Source organism: Carassius auratus, chromosome 31 (genome assembly GCF_003368295.1).
Source record: "Carassius auratus strain Wakin chromosome 31, ASM336829v1, whole genome shotgun sequence".
NCBI lineage: Eukaryota > Metazoa > Chordata > Actinopteri > Cypriniformes > Cyprinidae > Carassius > Carassius auratus.
The window spans coordinates 25250389-25272280 of record NC_039273.1 but is presented as its reverse complement, the minus strand read 5'-3'; the positions used below and the strand labels follow the sequence as shown (position 1 = coordinate 25272280).

The 21892-nt window shown below is 36.0% G+C and overlaps 2 protein-coding genes across 5 annotated transcripts; one reads left to right on the top strand and one right to left on the bottom strand.

Annotated features, from left to right (window-relative positions):
• Nucleotides 1–1088: 1088 nt before the first annotated feature.
• Nucleotides 1089–12174, top strand: LOC113050963 (cytoplasmic dynein 1 intermediate chain 2). Of its 4 annotated transcripts, none has more exons than XM_026214467.1 (17): nt 1089–1234; nt 2125–2233; nt 2327–2441; nt 3896–3986; nt 5297–5356; nt 6287–6402; nt 6480–6566; nt 6643–6805; nt 6881–6980; nt 7063–7188; nt 7653–7799; nt 7873–7986; nt 8797–8930; nt 9001–9145; nt 10064–10204; nt 10276–10401; nt 10494–12174. In XM_026214467.1, the coding sequence occupies exons 2-17, from the start codon at nt 2126–2128 to the stop codon at nt 10602–10604; spliced, it is 1884 nt and encodes a 627-aa protein (XP_026070252.1). In that variant the 5' UTR covers nt 1089–1234; nt 2125; the 3' UTR covers nt 10605–12174. The 4 variants fall into 4 exon arrangements, with proteins under 4 accessions (XP_026070252.1, XP_026070251.1, XP_026070255.1 ...); XM_026214466.1 differs by having other exon boundaries at nt 10491–12174; XM_026214470.1 differs by lacking the exon at nt 5297–5356.
• Nucleotides 12175–12178: 4 nt separating this feature from the next.
• Nucleotides 12179–21579, bottom strand: LOC113050962 (calcium-binding mitochondrial carrier protein Aralar1-like). Its single transcript, XM_026214465.1, has 18 exons — nt 21494–21579; nt 20714–20767; nt 19693–19838; nt 19088–19203; nt 18558–18697; nt 17621–17767; nt 17399–17537; nt 17217–17310; nt 17049–17133; nt 16679–16763; nt 15739–15897; nt 15549–15601; nt 15378–15458; nt 15160–15300; nt 14914–15052; nt 14113–14271; nt 13940–14030; nt 12179–13069 (listed from the first exon to the last, which is right to left on the bottom strand). The coding sequence occupies exons 1-18, from the start codon at nt 21503–21505 to the stop codon at nt 12865–12867; spliced, it is 2046 nt and encodes a 681-aa protein (XP_026070250.1). The 5' UTR covers nt 21506–21579; the 3' UTR covers nt 12179–12864.
• Between the last annotated feature and the right edge of the window lie 313 nt (nt 21580–21892).

Here is a 21892-nt window from a genome sequence, read left to right as displayed (position 1 = left end):
AGTGAATAGGAGACCTTCAAGAAACCAACATCCCTGGTCCACCACAGTATCAAATTTTTGCCAGGTAGGCGGAAACATGTTGGATATGTTATAGTAACGGTATGGCTATAGTTTCTTATAATCTGGAATTGAGTTGTACCGTAGTGTTGGACATAATTACTTAAATTATATTTCAAAAAAGTTAGTCAAAAATACTTGACTCATTGCTCACCTTCCCCTCTTCTCAATGTCATTCATAAAAATGTTAACCAAATAATACAAATTAGCTTATGAAACCAAACAGAATAGCTAAAAAAGAGAATATATATAATTGATATAAAAAAAGGGAGGGGGTGCCCTTTTTCAGTTTCAGCACATGCCCCTCAAAAGGTCTGTGCACGGCCCTGTTGTAAACAGCAAACCTCAATAAAATATATTTTTATATATTAATATGTACTTTAGCCTTCACATATTTATATTATAAATATATACAGTATATATATATATATATATATATATATATATATATATATATATATATATATATATATATATATATATATATATATAGACATATATAAATACATAATTACACTTTGAGACATATTTTTTGCAATTTTTTATATATTTTTTTTCCATTGTGGGTTTAAATGGTTAGAAAACATAAAGCACATTTTATAGGCTTAGTGTATGTTTTTTTTATTAGAGTATAAATCCAGTTTATTAAATACTTCATTCTTCTGAATATTAAATGTTTTATTTTATTTTATTTAACCTTCTTAATGTTTGTCCTTGATTTTTAGTAGTTATTTATTTATTCTCCTTTTAATTAAAAATTCTCCCTACTGCTATCTCTAGCCTTTAATCTTAGTGATTGACGATTGTGTTGATAAAGCAAAAACCTTTTCAAAACTTAATTAATTTTGTATATTTTTAGTAGGGTTTCCAATTTATTTTGTACCTAAATGTTATTTTGATTATTTTGTCAGTAAATGATGTTAAAAAGTGATGCTTGCAAAAGGCAGAATAGTTCATCACTAATCAATCAGGTAAAGGTGCGCTCTCTAGCGGTCACTTTATGAAACGCCTCATCCTCTGTGTTGTGTTTGAGACGAGCCCTTCGCGGCTCCCGTAGCCGCATCCCAGATTCAGCGCTGCTGTCACAACAACAGAAAGAGGATAAGAAGTTATTAGTCAACTGACAGAAGAATAATCCTCTCCATAACGACTCCGAGCAGATAACATTTCATTTCAAGTAAGGATACTGTTTTTTCTTTATTAATAAACAGGTTTCTTGATGTTAGACTGGGTTATTGTGTTTTAAATGGCGATGTTTCGTTGCCTGACGTGTGTTATTTACATTATAATAACAAAAACGTTACATTCTTACTGAAATTCATTTAAAACAAAGCACAGCATGACTTCACAATGCAATGGGTTTTTAAAACATAAATTTAAACGGTTTACAGAAAAAAGAAACATATATTTACAGCTGATACAACCAGACAGATGATGTATTTAATGCACTTCAGACAAATTATATAAGTAGATGTCCTGAAAGCTATATATAATTATGTGTGAGGACTTCATGAGTAATTATGATTCCAAACTGATGATCTTACGAGCTTTCTCCGGGTTTTAGCGTAATCGACTGATCATCCGGGACTCTTACAGGAGTGTCCCCTATGTGTGGGTGCGCGCGCGCGCGCGTGCGTGTGTGTCATTGAACAAACTCTTCTCAGGCTACATGGGCATGGAGCCTTCTTTTAGTAAACATCAATAATAAATTATTTTATATTATTCAAGCTTATCATGCATGCATGATCCAAGCAGAATACAGAAAAATAAAACAAAAAATTATGCCCAACTTTGTCCGACTCTGAAATACTGACGTCATGGTGCTGGTGTGGACCAGAATGACCTCAGTACCATCAGATGTCTGTGTGTGTGTGATATTCTCTGAATGGCCACCAGAGACTGCTCATGTAATATGAAAAATTAGGATAATGCATTACAACCAGGGTTATTATAGTTAACTGATAACCATAAAAGCAAATTGTGTTGTGAATATTGTTGACTCTTTGACAAATTGCTCTGCTTGCAAATACACCCAGAAGACTTGATTTGATTCAGATCTTTTTGCAGAATGTCTGAAAAAAGTGAGCTGAAAGCAGAGTTAGAGAGAAAGAAACAACGACTGGCCCAGATCAGAGAGGAGAAGAAGAGGAAAGAAGAAGAACGGAAGAAGAAAGAGGTCAGCTGTGGTGAAACTGCAGTGATTTGATCTCTTTGTCTTTGTAATACTGAAACTATCTCTCTCTCTCTCTCTCTCTCTCTCTCTCTGTAGCTGGATGGGCGGAAGGAGGGAGCGTCTCCTCCGCAGGATGACTCTGATCTGGAGAGGAAGAGGAGGGAGGCAGAGACTCTGCTGCAGAGCATGGGGATAGTGGACCCCTCCATGGGTATGAAACACAGCAAAGCAGCATTGGAAATGCTTTTCTTACTAGTCAACTACAACCTAATGACAAAAAGGGGTCATATCGAAAGAATATATATACAGTATTTATACACACATGTATATTCTGTCACTTTCAGACCTCAAAACCTCCTTTCCAGTGAGAAAAGACTGTTATTAACATCATAAATCTAGTAGCAACATTTTTGTTTTTACATTTTTGGAAAGTAAAAGACAATCCTCACAAGGCTGCTATTCTCTCGGTTGGTTGTGCATCTTTTTCTTCCACACTTTTTCCTTCCCCTCAACTTTCTGTTTACATGCTTGGATACAGCACTCTGTGATCAGCTTCTTTGGTTTTGAAGACTCAGGAATTCATTTATTGAGATGCACCTGTATATTGCACAGGCATTACATAACAGAAAGTAGTTAAAGCTGCTGCGTGAATGTTGAGTGTTGATATTTTTTCCTTTTTTGGAAAATCATAAAAAAGCTATTTGCAGACTGGAAATGGGTCGAAAAAGGGTTGTTTATTTATCTTCAGCATTTTTCTGTTCCTAAGACAGATTTACAAATTAACACACACTTTACATGTTTACATGTTAAAGAGATACTTCACCCAAAAATGACAATTCTGGCATCATTTACTCACTTGTTTCATACCTGTATGAGCTTCTTTCTTCAAATGAACACAAAAGAAGATGTTTTGAAGAACATTGGTTAATAAACAGTTGACGGTAGCCATTGACTTCCCTTGTATCTTTTTCCATAATATGGAAGTCAATGGCTACCGTCAACTCTTTGGTTACTAACATTCTTCAGAATATCTTTTAAACAGGTTTGGAACATATGTGAGTGAGCAAATGATGAGCATATTTTCATAACTGGGTGAACTATCCATTTAATCACAGCTAAAAAACTTGTTCTGCTCAGCCGCTGTGAGATAATAAGGAGAAAACTTGATAGCTGTTATTATTCCTTCAAAACTATATGATATGACCTATTTGAGCCCTTCCTAAACCTGTTTGGCTGGTTGGTTAGCAGCTCACCTGTCCTGACCACCTGACAAGAAACCCAAAACCTTCAAATAAACTCATTTGTTATCCATTTCCCCTGGTTTCAATGTTCATTATATCCTCTTTCTTCATGAATTAATTTGGTTTGGTTTGGAATGAGCACTGATCTCTTTTTAACACACGTGGATCCTGCATGAATATTAACCACTGTCCTTTTGTCTTCTCTCTTTTTCTTTCTTTTGCTCAATCCTCTTTGGTTTTGCTGCTTCATCGTGATTATTACACCACTCTGCTCTCGCTTGTTTTTGCTCACCTACTTTTATTTTATGGTTTTTTTTTGCATTTTTTTTATTTTTATTTTAAACCCCCTCTTGGCTCTGCTTGTGCGTGTGTATGTAGTGCAACCTCTGCATGTAGTAACAGAAGATACTGTTTCACTATTTAGTCCCCCCTCCCATGTCCCCCTCGGCCAAATCAGTGGACACCCCCAGTGAAACGGGCAGCCAGGACTCAGGAGACGGCGGCACGGGGCCGAGGTGTGTACACTCACATCAGAAATATCATATCACCGCATGAGTACATTTATATCAACATAACTGTATATACACTACCACTGAAACGTTTGGGGATTAAAAGACTTCAAAGACATTTATATTTCTATCTCAAATAAATGCTATTTTTTTAAACATTCTATTTATTTAAAAAAAAATGTCTACTAAAATATGAAGCAGCAAATCAGTATATTTTCATTATTTCTGAAGATCATGTGACACTGAAGACTGGAGGAATGATGCTGAAAATACATCACAGCAATAAATTACATTTTACTATATATTCAGAGAGAAAGCTGGCTTTCAAATTGTAATAATCTTTCACAATATTGTGATTTCTACTGTGTTTTTGATCAAATCTGGTCAGCAGAAGAGGCTTCTTTCAAAAACATTAGAAAATCTAGATGACCCCAAACATATGAACGGTGGTGTTGTTCATTTTGCTTACTGTAATTCTATTAAAATATAGTTTATACTTTATAACACCATGTGATAATGCCTGTTTTTGGATAATTAAGTGAATGAAATCATTTACAAATGAAAGATCTGCATCCTGTTTTTCTTCATTAGTCATGACAGCTTCATGACAGATCATTATTTTAATATGTCGCCTGGCAAACTGAAACAACTCATCTTTGCTTCACGCTCTGTATTTCACATTCCTTTGATGTTTCACTCTAAAAATGTTTTTGATCATTATGTATTAACTTCCTTTCATCTTTTTTCCCGCATTTTTATAATCTGTCACAAAATGTTTATATCAAATTGTAATAAATGGTTTGGAGTTTTTAGAAACTCAAAATAATACAATTTTTTTATTAATTTATTTCAAAGTGTTGGAAAAAGTGCAATAAGCTTGTCACTTCAGGCTGACACTGTTTTCTTTGAAAACATTTTATTTTAATTTTTGGGTGTATCAAAATGTCAATGATTACATACAGTACATTAAGAAACTATTAATTTATTTTTTCACATCTTGAAAAAACTTCTAAAAGATTTTTTTTTGAAGCATAAGTCCTATCATAATGTTAAAACACACGAAAAATAAGTGATTTTGATACTTTCTCCCATGGTGGACCTGTTACACCAAAAACCGTTCAACCATCATGTTTAAAAGGCCAAGCCCTTATAAGCACAGACATGCAGATAAACTTTATTATATTACAAATGTACGTTTCTCAATATTGTATTGTGTAGAATGTGAAGCGTGTGTGCATGCACATGTATACTTGTGTATAACAGCACCTCTTATGCATGCGTGTCTGCCTGTGTGTGTGTGTGTGTTTGTGTAACAGGACTCTTCATTGGGACTCTGACCCCTCTACTCTACTGCTCCATTCAGACTCTCAGCTCGGGTACTGCTGTCTCTCTCTCTCTCTCTCTCTCTCTCTCTTATTAACCATCACTCCTACTGCACTTCTCCTGCATTCTCTCCTTCTGTTAACCTTCATTTATTCTTCAGTCAAGTCTTGCTTTTTTTCATGGATGGTCATGATGAACCATTGTATGAAAACAATGTTATTTACAACTCTCTTAAAGATTAGTTCTTCAGAATTGTATTGTTTTCAAACACGTTTCCATCATCAGACTCCTCCTGCTTGTCATTAAACAGAGAGTCCAGGAAGAGTGACCCATGATTTGTCAAAATACTGTACAATCTTATTTACTGTTGGAAAGCGTTCAGACATCATACTGTTACTATATTGACCTTTTCTGACCAACATGAAATGTTATTTTTGTAGCATCCCGAATTAATATTTAGTTTAGCATTTACTTCATAAGGCTCCCTCAACCTTTTTGTTTTGACAGTCTTGCATATATTCAAGCCTCCCATAAACGTGTTATTCACAAATATGCTATTTATTTATTTATTTTTTTAAATTTAGCTAATAATTATATAACATTTAATTATTTTTTAAAATTTAGAAATTATTTTTTAACAAATCAATTTTAATTAAATATAAAATTTTAATTAATTAATGTACAATTTATTTATTATTTTTAATTAGTGTTTTATGACTTTTTAGTAATTTATTTAGTTATTTGTTTTACTGTTTCATTTTTGTAATTTGTTTATTTGTTCTTTATCATTTATTTTAATTAATTAATTTAGATATTTATTATTTTTCATTTTTTATTAGTGTTTATTTATTTATTATTTTAATTTAATTATGAATTGTTTTTCATTTAATTATTCAATATTTTTAATTAATAATAAAAAGTATTTATTATCACTGTATCCCAGTATTTTTCGATCTAAACATATGCATCTGTATTTTCTGCAGACGCGGCCCGCTGAAGTTGGGCATGTCAAAGGTCACACAGGTGGATTTCCCGCCCAAAGAGCTGGTGTCTTACACAAAAGAGACCCAGACGCCCACACAGACTGATCACAAAGACAGTAAATCACACAAACGCTGCTTTTCTTTAATGCATCAGTGTGCAAATGAAACTGAACTCCTTCATTGCTGTGTGTAGATGAGGAAGAGGAGGATGATTTGGTTTTGACGCAGCCTGTTCTGGAGCATCAAGAGGAGAAAGACTCTCAGAAAGAGGAAGAGGAAGGTAGTGCTCTCAGACATAGTTAGACTGAAAATATGGCAGCTTTCCAACTGCTGAAGGGAGCTGTTTCTGCTTGTAGCGCTCCCTCATGATCTGACGGAGGAACAGAAACAGCAGATTCTTCACTCGGAGGAGTTCGTGACTTTCTTTGACCACAGCTCTCGGATCGTGGAGCGCGCTCTCTCCGAGCAGGTGGACGTGTTTTTCGACTACAGCGGACGGGCTCTTCAGGATAAAGAGGGGTGAGTGTGTTTATCTGTCAGCAGATGTGTTGGTGTGATGTGTGGTTTGTGATTGTTTTATTGTGTTTGTTTCAGAGAGTCTCAGGCTGGAGCCACACTCTCCCTGAACAGACAGTTTGCAGACGAGCGCTGGTCCAAACACAGAGTGGTCACCTGTCTCGACTGGTCACCGCAGGTACATGATCACGCTGGAAGTGTCTAACTCTGCTTTTAAGACTATTTCACTGAGGTTTCCTGTTTTCTGTCCTTCCCATCAGTACCCGGAGCTGCTGGCGGCGTCATACAGCAGTAATGAAGACGCTCCACACGAACCCGAAGGGGTGGCTCTCGTCTGGAACATGAAATATAAGAAAACCACACCAGAATATGTCTTCCACTGCCAGGTGATGAGCTTAACGCATTTCTCTGTGAAACATACGCATGAAATAATCTAAAGTATTGTTTTGTCTTGGCATTATTCTGATCTTGTCCTCAAGAGCACATTTTATTTATCTCATGAAAATCTAAAAGATTGTAAATCATAAAACTTTTATTTTCAGTGAGAATCACTGAGAAAAAGTAATAATGATTATGATGATAATAAAACACTGGAATGCATATATAAATGCATCATTCATTCAATAAGTACATAAAAAAGAATAAATATTTTTTTTATTAATCAATGAGTTAAAAAAAGAGGACAAGCGGTTTGGATGGATAGATGAATTAATTCAAATAAATAAATGAATTAAAAATAATAAACAATTCAATAATACATTTATATAAATAAATAGAGCACAAGTTGTTTGGGGATGGATGAAAGAATGAATTCAAATAAAATAAATAATTGATTAACTTGTGTGTTCAGTCTGCGGTGATGTCAGCAGCGTTCGCACAGTTTCATCCCAATCTTCTGGTTGGAGGCACGTATTCGGGACAGATCGTCCTGTGGGACAACCGCAGTAACAAACGCACCCCTGTGCAGAGGACGCCTCTCTCTGCCTCGGCTCACACGGTACACACAGACACACACCTCCTCGTCTGCAGCATCTTCTTCCTCTTCATCATCTGTGTGTGTGTGTGTGCAGCACCCGGTGTACTGTGTGAATGTGGTGGGGACGCAGAACGCTCACAATCTCATCAGCATCTCCACCGACGGCAAGATGTGCTCCTGGAGTCTGGACATGCTGACCTCGCCGCAGGTAACACACTTAGCACAGCTAGCTAAATGCTGTCCAATGATTTTAAAGGCAACTTCTGCAGAATTAAAAAAAAAAGTTTTTGCATCAGAGAGTTCACTGTACAGAAAGCATTCAGAAACTCTTCAACAGATGGATTTTTAAGAACTTTCCTGTGTTATTTATGTAATTATTTGTTGATTTAATGTCATGTGTTTTTTTTTTTAATGCAACTATTTATTGTGTCAATTTATTTATTTCAATTATCTATTAGTAAATGATTTATTTTATGTTTTATTTTATTGTATTTTATGTTGTACAGCACTTTGGTCAGTCATGTGATTGTTTTAAATGTGCTTTATAAATAAAAGAACTAGAACTAGATTTTTAATTAATTTTAATTCTTTTAAATTCATTTATTTATCATTTATAGATTGTAAGAATTATTAATTTAATTAGGTAACACACACAAGGCCTCTAGATTAACTACTGTTCAAAAGTTTGGGATCAGTGAGTTTTATTTTTTTAAAGAAATTACTTTTATTCAACAATGGTGCATCAAACGTGACAGTAAAGATTCAAATAAATGCAGTTTTCTCTCAAATCTTACTGACCCATACTTTTCGAAGGCAATGCATCAACTGATCAAACATATACCTCGAAAAAGATGATCTGTTTAATGCATTAATATAAAATTCTGTGATTTCAAAAAATGTCAACAGTTTGAAATGTAGCCATTCATTGGCTCTCTTTGATCCAATCACACAACAGCAGTCAAACTCACGGCTCTATGTGTGTGTGTGTGTGTGTGTGTGTGTGTGTGTGTGTGTGTAGGACAGTCTGGAGCTGGTGTTCAAGCAGTCTAAGTCAGTGGCCGTCACCTCCATGTCATTTCCTCTGGGTGACGTCAATAACTTTGTGGTGGGCAGCGAGGACGGGTCGGTCTACAGTGCCTGCAGACACGGCAGGTGAGTGTGTGAGTGTGTGTCCAGCTGTTTGTGTCTGCTGAGTTATATTGGTGCTCTGTGTGTGTTGTAGTAAGGCGGGCATCAGTGAGATGTTTGAGGGTCATCATGGACCAATCACAGGCCTCGACTGCCACACAGCGGCAGGACCGGTCGACTTCTCGCACCTGTTTGTCACTTCCTCTTTTGACTGGACCGTCAAACTCTGGAGTACCAAGGTGCCAGACACACTACTGATATAAACACTACAAACATTGTTTATACGCTACGATACTATTTATTACAGTTTATTTATTATTTTTTTAAAGTATGTTTTATCATTTATATTATTTAGTTTAACTCTTTAGTTTATTTCAGTTTTAGTATTTTTAGTACTTAAACTTAGTACATAGTTTACACCTGTTAATATTTTGTTATTTCTGCTTTATTTTAATGAACACAAAGAATTTTTAATAGTTTCAGTTCAGAGCGCTGCTGTGTGTGTCCCTCCTGACAGAACAATAAGCTTTCATTTATTTTTATTTCAAATTTTCTAATTTTAGCACCGCAACATTTCAGTTCCAATTTTCCATTTAACTTTTTTTGTAGAATATTTATATATTTCAATATATTTCAAATTTATTTCAATTAATGAAAACGTTTTTTAATAGTTTTAGTAACTTTTTTTTTTCAGTTTTTTTTATATTTATATTTTACTTAATTTGATCTTTATTTCATTTAGCAAAAAGTTTTTAATTGTTTTAGTTAACAATAATAACACTGGTCTGTTCGTGTTTCTCCTGACAGATCAATAAGCTTTCATTTGTATTTCTTTCAGATTTTAGTACTTTAACTTCATTTTTTTCTTTGATCGAAGTTTTTGCTGAATACTTTTAATAATTTATTTAGCCTTAGTTTGAGTAATTTTGTAAACTTAAACTTTACATTTAGAACCTCAACTTAAATGTAAAGGTTTATATATATATATATATATATATATATATATATATATATATATATATATATATATATATATATATATATATGTATATGTCTGTATGTAATGTAATATCAGCTTTATTCCAATGAACGTAAGTCATATGTAATAGCTTTAGCCAACAGTATTAACGCTGGTCTCTCTGTGTCTCTCCTTACAGAACAATAAGCCTCTGTACTCCTTCGAGGACAATTCAGACTACGTGTATGACGTCATGTGGTCTCCCACACACCCCGCTCTGTTTGCCTGCGTGGACGGGGTCGGACATTTGGACCTGTGGAACCTCAACAATGAAACAGAGGTACAAAAATATCATAGAAATACTATGAACAAATCCACAATTCTTGAATGAATGATAATCTGCTGCGTCAGGTTCCCACAGCGAGCGCGACGGTGGAGGGAAGCCCCGCGCTGAACCGTGTGCGCTGGACTCATTCGGGACGAGAGGTGGCTGTCGGCGACTCTGAGGGCCGAGTGCACATTTATGACGTCGGAGAGGTGAGGAGGACGCTTTCAGTTATAAAAAATACAATGAAATGAAGTTGTGAAGCTGTGGGCATCGAAACACTGGTTTGTTTTTCCTGCAGCAGATCTCATTGGCGCGGCAGGACGAGTGGACACGGTTTGTGCTCACGCTCACCGAGATCAACGAAAACCGCGAGGACGTGGAGGAACTGGCTGCTCAACGATTGGCTGCATGATCAACATAGCATCCCCGGCTGACCAATGACATTCCCCCTGCATTTGCATATCTCCACCCTCTCTGAAGTTATTTTAATCCAGGCTCTTTTTTAATTCTAGAGACAAATGGATTATTTCAGAAAGCAAGACTTTGCTATTAACAACTAAAGTACTTAGTGTTGCTAAACATTTAGGAGAAATAATCATAATGGGATGGGATGTGGAAGTAGATTGTTTATCAGGCGGAGATTTATAATATTTTAAGCTATTTCTAGGATTAGAGGCTGATTTGGAGGAAAGGGAGAATAACACTACCGATATGCAAACTATTGTCCAGCATCTTTAGACTCTGAGTAACAGGGGAGATGTGTTTTTTAAAGGGCTGGGATATTTTTAACAGTCCCTTCTATTGGATAAACTTTCACATTTGGATTATTTATAGCTTTTTAAGAAATGCATTTTGTTTTTAGATTATAAAGACTGAATGTACATTTGTAAAAACCAGATCGGCAAACCTATTAACGTATAACTCAGTTCTCATGAATGCCTTAAAGATTATTTTATAACACACACAGAAGTATCCACGATCTTCCATCACACAGCATTGCCCTTTTGGTGCTTGTTTATTCCAGCGCTTATGATTGAAATATTTTTTTTTTTTTTGCAAAATGCAATCTCTAGATCATGGTTTTAAAAATGTCCCATGATTTGTCATTTCAAAAGGACTTGGAGTGGTCTTTTGATTAGCATTAACCTAAAACTTCCCTTTGGCACATACTTAAACTAATAGAGTGTTATTATTTTTCCATTTATTTTATTAATACATTTTTCCTTGAAGGGTTAACAAAGCAGTTAATAGCCAGCTTGACAATGTCTGCATCCTGTTATATTTTTGTATTTTTACCATTTTAATCTGTAATTTGACATATTTATTCGTAATTTAAATTTAGTGACCTCCCAGCCAATAACACAACTGCTCTTGCATTCATTTTTAAAATTTCAGTTTATTCCTGATCTATTATTCCTTAGTCTATTCCTTTAAAAATTTCTCAATTCTTGGACATTTCTATTCCTAACGCTAAGCTAATGATTAATTGTTAAATAATTATGAACAATTGAATAATAACAGCTTAATAATATGCATAGTTAATTTATTCATAATGAATATGAAACACTCATAACTACACATGACAATGACGATATTAAAAATATATTAAAAGAATTTTAAAATATTTTAGGAATTTAAAATGCATATTTTTGTTCATATTTCCTTAAAATTCCCTTATTTGGATATGATTGGACTTTCAAAAACACTGAGCACAGTCAAAAAAATCAATTACATCACATTTTTGACAAGCCTAACCATATGCAAAATATTACTCAGCTAGAAGTTGTGCTTTGGGCATGCATTATTTTTAAATCATAAAAAATCCATTGGACAAAATGTGTGTGTTCCCTGATTTACATGACCAGGACATGTGTGTTGATCTTGCATGTGTGCGTTTGGTTCTCCAACGACTTCACTAACTCACTTTATCCAACATCTTTTGTAGCTTGAGGTAATAAACTCAATAAAACCATCACAAACTAGAAATAAAATTGAACTGTATTGATTTATTTCCATAAAATACAAGGATGAAATGCATTTAAATTATTTTCTACATTTGAAATCAACCATGATTTCTCTTATCAATCAGTCAAGTTTGGAAACCTCTGCACATCACTCTCAGTGTGATGCAGACAGAGAGAGACACACGTCTCTGTGCATGAGATGTACAAGTGCAAGCTACGCAAAGCCTATTGAGCAAATGAAGAGCGCTACAGCATGCTTCGGTCACATCAATACATCATAACCATGAGATTAAAACTCAAAAGCAGCGAATGTGCGTCTTGGGGATCAGAGGAACACAAAACCAACAGTACATGTCATGGTTTTCCTTTCAGGAGTGTTTCATGAAAAGCTCTTTCGTTTCAGTGGCTGATGAACTTCTTTAGAGCCCTTGTTAGGTATTTCACTGCATGTGTCACGTTAGGTCTCGATCGGTGTGGCAGACGTCTACACTGTGCTTCAGAAAACACACTAACTATGAGCTTTAACCAGTGTTCTTCATTAAAACTGAGGCACTGATATGGGTTAAAGCAACCAGACTCTGAAAACGAGAATAATTTCCCATGTCCCCAACCTAAAAACTCAAACGAAATGAGGGAAAAAAAAAAGTGTGAAAAATGTGGGCAAATGTACTGCAGGAGGGAGGCATGCAGCCACCGGAGGACAAGACTTTACGAAGCACCATCTTGTTCCCTGGTTTCGGAGTGAATGGCTGTGACCCCGGACGATTTGAACTTGGGCAGGTGAAGTCCGAACTTGTTCTCCACGCCGGCGAAGGTGGCGGCTGCCAGACGGTAACCACCCACGTGCTCAGGACTGACAGGAGGAAGCTCAGAGATCCGGGATTTGGGCGTTGGTTCAGAACCAGAAGGGCGGCTGGAAAGAGGAGAGGAGAAGAGATTTTTTCTTACAGCAGATGCTTATCTAAAGTGACTCAACATGCCATATTTCTCAGTGGTTTGAGAAGTGCAACAACACCCTTTCTCCATAATCAGGAAGTAATAGTCCAACAAACATTCTATGCATCCTATCAAATTAAAATACAATTTTTCAAGATTATTTTAAACATAACTAAAGACAAGGCTGTATTTATTTGCTCAAAAATACAATAAAAACAATAATATTCTGAAATATTATTACAGTTTAAAATAACTGGTATATTTGAATACAATGAAAAATGTTATTTATTTCTGTGATGCGCAGCTGAATTTTCAGCATCGTTACTATTTTTTGTCATATCAGTGAAGAGTTCAGAAATCATTCCGATATATTGATTTACTGCTCGAGAAACATTTCTGATTATCATCAATGTTGAAAACAGTTTATATATCGGTGATACATTTTTTAAGGATTATTTTATGAATGGAAAGTCTTTTTGAAACGGAAATCTTTTTGCAACAAATGTATTTGCATGACATTTTTAAATCAATTTAATGTAATGAAACCTTGCACAATAAAAGTGTTAGTTTCTCTCAAATTGAAAAATCTTACTGACCTCAAATAAATGATTTTTTAGACATTTTAATGATTTGTAGCAGCAATGTTGATCCGTACATTATTAAAATTTCAAATGATGCGCAAAAACACTTATGTATATCAGCTATTTTATAGCAACCTTGAATGAATCTCATCCATCAGATATTATATCACCTAATCTTTCTGATTTGCAAGCATGTTGTGTGAATCTTCTCCTGAGAGGTCTGCTGTCATGCAGTAAAAGGTGTGCTTCACATGATCAGCACTTACTGTCCTCCGAAGTCAACGTAGAACCATCGCTGCAGGAGCTCGTAGGTCACCAGGGTCACACCGAACTGAGGGGAGGAACGAAACACACGAGCTACGGAGAACACAAAGAGAGGACTGTGAGTGAGTAATGGATGTGTAATGACATCAGTGTCATCGCGTGTGTGTGTGTGTACCTCCAGCTCCCTTCCACAGAGCTCGGAAGCCTTCCTCCTGTAAGATCTTCCTGAAGCAGTCGATCACTCCAGAATAAGTCGTCTGACCGGCACGGGCAGCCACCTGCAGTCGCGTTTTGATGACATCAGCAGGGGTGACGAGCGAAGCAGCCGGGACACCTGTAAAATAAAAACACCCAGACACCTATTAATACATGAAACAAAATGTGTGATCTTCAATAGGAAATCTAGTCTTATGCATGACACATTCATATTTGTCATTTTAAGGGAAAATAAGATTATTATATATTTTTTTTCAAATTTCAAATTTTGAAATCATGAACCATGCTTGTTCTACATTATTTTCCAATGAATATCAAATTGTTCAATAATATGATTTAAGTCATGTGCACTGTGGATGTGTGTTTGTAAAAAGTAGTGGAAGATCTGTTCTTCCATCTTACAGCGAAAAAAAAATGTATGGGCTCCGTGTATCGCTTGTTGACTGAGATGTGGAAAATTGAATTCAGAGGAATGCAGGCTTGAAGACGGGGTTTAAGAATTTTGGTTTATTTTTTTTTACTTATGTTATTGTACTTGGTGACTTGTGGCACTTGCTATGTGAACACTAAAAAGGTAATTTTGGGTGTACAATCTCCAAATCAGTCATAACAGGGGAATAAGCACACAGCAATGAAGTGGATAAACTCTAAAACAAGTGCAAAATAGACACACAATCACTCACTCACACACACGTGTGTGTACAATCTTTAACTTAACTGGGTCAGCATCACAAAGTTCAAGCGAGAGTCATGTTCTGACCTGCGATGGCTCCAGCGGTCAGCAGCTGCAGAGGCCCCACCCTTCCATCCTCATCCGCCATACTAGCCTTCGTATGGGCATACACGGGGAAATAGATGGCAGAGAAGGGGATATCACGCAGGAAACAAGCCTTCGCACCCTGAGGAGGAAAACCAGTAACATTTATGTGTTACAGTTCACACCAAGTCATCGATTCGGGAACAGTGAGTTACAATGTCAAATGTAATTGTATACAACGTTTCCCACCTTGTACAGGCCAAAGAAGCCAAGGTCGCGAACCACACTGAGCGCGCTCACTCTGGGGCCTGTAGTGATCTCACCGGCCACCTGCAGACGAATCTTTACAATCTCCAGAGGATTGGTGAAGATAACCTGTGACCCACCGGCCTGGAAAGACAGAAAGTTTAGCCATTCAAGTACAACATAACCCAGTTTAACAGGTCTGTGCGGTTTATTATACTCACACATCCTCCGGCGAGAATCTCAGCAGCCAGAGGTATTGTATCTTCTTTTGTGGTAAATTTGTCCCTCACAAAGTCATTCACCTGGAAGACAGATACAGATATATCTCTATAATTGGCTTAACTGTCATCTGATTAGAAACAGCTTTTTACAGGATGTTTGATGACACTCACTGTAAGCTTGATGGCTTTTTCTGGAGCCACTCCGATGAGCTGGGGTACAAGACCTGATTTGGAAAGCACACACGCACACAGAGAGAGAAAAGAAGGAAAAAAGAAAGTGGGATCAAGGTTAAGAAAGCTGAAGACACATAGTTTATTTCATTTCGTTCTTCTGAAGCAGCGATGATGGCACAAATCCAACCTCTATAAAAGCCGAAGAAGCCCTCGTATCGCAGGACCTTCTTGGCGCAGTCAAAGCTGTTCTTGTACATGAGCTCTCCTACGAAGGAGCCGGTGGATCGCTGGTTCTGCATACGGGTCTTGACCAGGTCTATGGGGTACACAGCTGTGGCACCAGTGGCTATAGACACACACACACACACACACACACGATAAAGTACATTTCAATCAAGTGTAATAACATATATATACTCATCCATGTAAACCAGAAAATCTTGTGCATTTAAAGAGGCCACGGAAAACAAGATTGGTCTTTAATTCTTGTAGATTTGAAAATACAGTAAAATAAGCACTAGTGTGAAACATTATTGCAATTTAAAATAATTTCAAAAAATCATTCTAATATGCTGATTTGCTGCTCGAGACATATTTCTTAATATCAATGGTGAAAACAGTTGCTGCTTAATATCTTCGTGCAACTGTACATTTTTTTTTATTATGAAGTTCACAACAATTGTTTATTTGAAACCGAAATCTGTTGTAATTTTGTAAACGTCTTTACTGTCACTTTTGAGCAATTATATATGTAAAGATAGCATTCTATTAAAAACTGTGACTCATTTAAAGACCCTTGAATTTCAGTGGTTTTCAGTCAGTTTCTATTAGCATTGAAGTCCGTCATAATCAACTTGAAATGCACATTTCAAATTTACTGTTTAAGACTTCTTGTAGGAAAAAAATATAAAATAAAAAAAAGGATCAACAACTCATCTTGTACACTGACATATCCCAATTTTTGCCACTACAATGCTTTTTATAAAGGTACTGACCCTCCTCCTAATACCACCTGAACAAATCACAGTTTATGACTTATCAACTTCCTTTATCATATGGAAATACATAACACAGAATGGAAAACTGTACTCATTTTGTGGTGTCTTTATAAATGAGAAAACTCAAACCTCCAGCGATGGAGCCCAGAGTAAATCTGTACGCCGACTCTGCTGCCTGCAGCCACACAGGCCGAGAAACATCCGCTTGTGAATGCTGCAGTGACAGACAGACAGCAAGAAATAAGCACGCGAGGCACAAAAACGACATGTACAATAGTTTGGGCCGATCTGAATTTGAGATGAATGACAGAAGCTTGAATATTTATTTAAAACCTGATTTTACATTTTCTGAAGAAAGTGAGATTGGAATCTAATCCCTAGTAGTGAAAGTGTGTTTCATGCCATAATGAGTCACTGATAACATAATTTCCATAGTAATATACACATTTAAACAATTTCTAATAGTCTCTTATCTGACGGTTCAAACAGATAAGCTCACCTGTCTCTGCGCCTCTGCTAGATTATATGGCAGGGCTCCTTCCTCCAGTGGTGCTATCCTCTCGATATCAGCCAGGTTTAATCGTCTACACATCATAACATACACAAACACACGATCAGCTGATAATGCTGCTTATGGTATGTGTGGAAGAACTTAAAAGGAAAGTACCCTGTTTGGGAGTGCAGGCCTGCTAGCTGGAACAGGATGTCGATTTCCATAGGAGTAATCTGACCAAACTTATTTGCAGAATGAACAAACTCCTCTACAGATGAAGAAAATGTTAGATAATAGTTAAAAACTTTATTCTGATGTGCAGATGAACAGAACTGGATATGACAGAGGGCACGCACCTTTAGTGACGAGCGTATCCTTGCGAGACCCTGCGAGAGTGCTGTAGATTTTACGGATCAGTTCCATGTTGTTCAGGAGAGAGTTGAAGGCATTGAAGTAGGAGAAGCTCACCATGTGAGAGGTGCCACCGCCTGCTGCCTGAGAGGACACAAACATTTAAACTTGTTACAACAACATCGCAACAAACAGTTTACTAGATGGAAAGAGAGCCACACACTTACAGACACAAGGTTTTCCTCCACAAAAGGTGTGAGCATGTGGTGTCTGATGGTGGACATGATGTCACTGAAGTCCAGGGCAGAAACAGCGCCGCTCTTGACCTTGTCTTTCTGTGCGAACGCCTGTCTCGCATGCTCCAGCTGCAGCTCCTGCGACAACAAGCACAGAAATTAGATTTTTGCTAAAGGATGAACTTATACAGAAGTTTTGCCAAAGACCAAAGGGTCAAGATTTGGCAGGTTGGCATGGGCCAATTAAAACCTGATGGTGCAAAATTTAACATCATACATCATTCCAGGGGCCTAAATTAATATTATCTAATACTATTATTATCTTATAAATAAACATTATTAAATGTACTTTTGTTATTGAAATATAAAATATAATTTTATTGTATTATAAAATTTATATTACATTATTATAGTAGAATTTCATCGATACTATACTAACATTTTATATTAAAATTATTAATTTTGTGCCTAAGAGGTTGCATTTAATTTTATTATAAAAATATAAATTATTATTATTTAAAATAATTATAATTTCATACAACTATCATTAAAATAATAATAATAATAATAATACTGAATATTTAGTAATATTAAATAATATAATATAAACTCTACAATTTAATAAATTACATTAACATTTCATTAAGTTTATTATATATTAAAATTTCATTATATTAAATGCATTATTATTAAGATAATAATAATAATAATACTACACAATTATATTTTTATCACAATATAATTATATTATTAGTAGTAGTAGAAAGATAAGCATTATTTAAAACTGATATAATTAAAGTATAAAATATGTTTTAATAACAAACGTAATATGATATTTCCATGATGAGTGTGTATAAATAAATAAAATCTATAAATAAAGGTGAATGAATGTGATGAATGAGTGTGTATAATAGTTTGGGTGTTGTACCTGCAGGAATTGGGTGAACTCCAGGTAGCTGAGACTTTTTTTCCTGTCATTGCCGAAATGCAAGCGGATGAACTCACAGTCCCAGTTGAAGGGGATGTGGTGGTGCACGGTGGTCTGGCTGAAGATATCACGCACATTCTCTGTTAACACACGGATAGGCTCAGATATACACTCCTGAAGAACATAATGGGCGTTGCAACATTACTGACAGTGTTTTAAATGTGCTCTGAACACGTGACCATGTGCGAGAATGAATGTGTCTGTGTGTTCAAGGTTAAGCTGCTTGTCTGTTTAGCATAACTACATTATGATCAGCTGACTCTGTTAAAGGAAATGAAACGCTGAAAACACTGCAAGCTGTAGGCAGCATTAAATGAAAGATGAATGAACTGGAACAACATACATACAAATCTCAACACACATTCTTAACTCTGAATTGATTTCAATGGAGTTTGATGTCAGCATGTACAAATACAGACATCAACTTTAAATAAGACTGAACATTTCTATACAGTCAATACTGTTCTCACCGAAGGACACAGATCCAGTGCCTGTCTTGTCAAACAGCTGGAAGGCCACGATGAAGAGAGCATCAGGCACACACAGCACCGACTCGAAGGCCAGAAACTCCTGAAACGAGATCAGCCTGGATAGAAACAAAACAGAAGAAATATTAGAAATACACAACTTGTTTTCATTCTGCGATCTCTCTCTCACACACACACACAATTAAATACACCACCTTTTAAAAGTCTGGTGAAATATACGATATTTTTTTTAATAAATTAACACTTCTATTCAGCAAGGTTGCATAAGATCAAGGCAGAAATGAGAGTAAAGACAAGACAAAAAAAAATATTTCCACAACAATAAATAGTTTTTTTTTAACATTAATTATAATTGCTCTTGAGCAGTAAATCAGTATATTAGAATGATTTCTGAAAGATCATGTGACACTAAAGAATGGAGGAATGATGCTGAAAATACAGCTTACTATTTCACAATTTATTTTATTTTTTTATTGCATTTTTGATCAAATAAATACAGTCTTCTATAAAACACTTTTATATCAAATAATTCATATCAAACCATCAAGAATTCTAATACAGAACGATTACACCGATGTCCGTCTCACCCATCTTTTGTAGTGTCTGCCACACCGGCGAGCAGCTGCACAGTTTTAGGATTGAAGTGGAGCTGCGTGTGGAGGCCCAAATACTTCTGCACAAAATCATTAGGTGTCATGTACCGCTCCCCATCCTTATCCACCACACTGGAATACTGAGGGGAAACAACACAAACATAATCACAGCATCTGAGCACCATGTAAAGCAAGATTGAACATGCATGTGTGTTTGTCTAATGTGTAACCTGACTTGAGTAAAAATAGAGAAGAACCTGAAGCTAAATGTCATATTGTTATGCATGGCAACAGATGAGAAACGAAACTGCAGTTAGCTGTGTAAAATAACACTGACTTCTCCCAAACAACTGTGTTGGCAACATACTAGCTGAAATAGTATTTAACAAGTACCAACATCTGCATAGCAGGACAAATGTGCAAAGGTGACAATCAATATTAAACTAAAGCGAGACGCCCCCCTGACCTTATAAAGATATTATTCACTCATCCATCTATTGCCCTGACATTCATGTCTTCCTCCAAACATCCATCTCACACGCTTGAGTCCTATTATTATAGCCACATAACATACAAATCTCTGTGTTACCTGAAACCAAAGCGGCTCAACAAACAACTTCTCTCAGGTGACAGAGGCACAAGATCTCATAGGCCGGAAGTGATCACATATCAACACAACAATTAAAAAGCCCTGAATGACAGTTAATGAAGGACACAGATTGGTGTTTTCCTATTCGTGCTACAAAATGAAGCATACACACAATAAACTGTTTTCCCACAAACATGCATGCCAGTCTCTTTAAGCTGCTGTAGAGAAGAAGAGACGACAACAGAGGGACATTTAAAAATGCAGCATCACTAAGGAAATAAAGATTTAATGACAGACAATCTATGGTGGCTGCTTCTAAGGTTGCAGTTTCTAATAGGAATTGACTGCAGTGTAGAGGAGGAAAAAAAAACATCCTAACCTGACATTTTACCAAAATTAAGCGTTCAAACAAAAACTTTAACTTACCTTTTGAAAGATGACCTTCAGCTCATTAGGGTCGGCCCTTTTGGTTAACTGAACCTGCAGAATAACATCAAGGTTAAATTACACTGAAAAGATGAACTAAAGAGCTAGATCTAGAATTGTAGACAAAATCACCACCACATTTAGAGAAATATATTGCATGTTTTACAGAACTATCTGCATCTATTAAATGTTTCTCAGTGAATCCCAAAATGACTAGGTTTTAATGAACGAATACATTTTCTAATGTTCAAAATTGCATTTATTCCCAAATGCTCATTTATATCAAAATATCTTTGAGAGCACATTCAGCATTATTGGGACTGTTTGACAGAATGGGTGCAAAACTAAACAAACTTAATTTTTTAAGTACACAAAATAACAAGTCACAAACACATGAAGTGATAAAATTAGCCCAGTTTCGCCCACAGAGCTTGATCCTCACACGCCTGACTAGACTTTACAAACAATTCTTCATCTCGAACAACACAAAAGTCTGCTAAAGAGCTGATTAATGCGGGTTAACGCACAACTCTGATATTTTTTTATTGTTTTATGATCTTCACAGACACTAAATTCAGACAAAGTCTCAGCGCGAGCGCGGCGATAAGCTCAGTGATGCTCGCGCCGGACCGTTAAAAACGTTAACCGCGGTCTCTACTCATCCCGTTTACGGATCTATTAGCCATTCTCCCGTTAATAATAAGCAACTGTAATTAAAAGTCGACGGCTAAAATAATGAAAACAAAAAAATTCTGTCAAACGCGGTGTCGCCGGAGTCACCTTGGCCGCCATGCTGCTGTCTCACGTCACGTGTGGTCGTGGGGTCGCGCAGGCGCGTGGCCGATGAGAAGAACCGGGAACTAGAGATGTCAAACCTCACGAGGTTTGACATCTAGATAAAGATAATAATTTGACATCTAGATAAAGATAATATCTATTTGATCAAGATAATAGCATATACATAAATAAATATAAATAAATACAATAGGAAAATAAATGCTTATTTAAATTTAAATTTTAAATCTATACAATTTCCATGAATAAATAAATGAATGAATAAAATCTTATCTGATTTATTTTTGTGTAGTTGCTAATGTATCCTTGTTTATTTTGAGAACCTTCTGGAATGTCTTGTATTTTAGAATTCAACTAGTTTAAAGCTTTAGGTTGGCGTAAGAA

Excerpts from the sequence above, each read along its gene's own strand:
- LOC113050962 (XM_026214465.1), bottom strand. Across the intron at positions 19,204-19,692 it reads GCAGACACTACAAAAGATGG|GCTGATCTCGTTTCAGGAGT; the intron begins GTGAGACGGACA and ends GTTTCTATCCAG. Across the intron at positions 18,698-19,087 it reads CACTGGATCTGTGTCCTTCG|AGAATGTGCGTGATATCTTC; the intron begins GTGAGAACAGTA and ends GTGTGTTAACAG.
- LOC113050963 (XM_026214466.1), top strand. The coding sequence starts at position 2,126 with ATGTCTGAAAAAAGTGAGCTGAAAGCAGAGTTAGAGAGAAAGAAACAA. Across the intron at positions 2,442-3,895 it reads GATAGTGGACCCCTCCATGG|TCCCCCCTCCCATGTCCCCC; the intron begins GTATGAAACACA and ends TTCACTATTTAG. Across the intron at positions 10,205-10,275 it reads ACCTCAACAATGAAACAGAG|GTTCCCACAGCGAGCGCGAC; the intron begins GTACAAAAATAT and ends CTGCTGCGTCAG.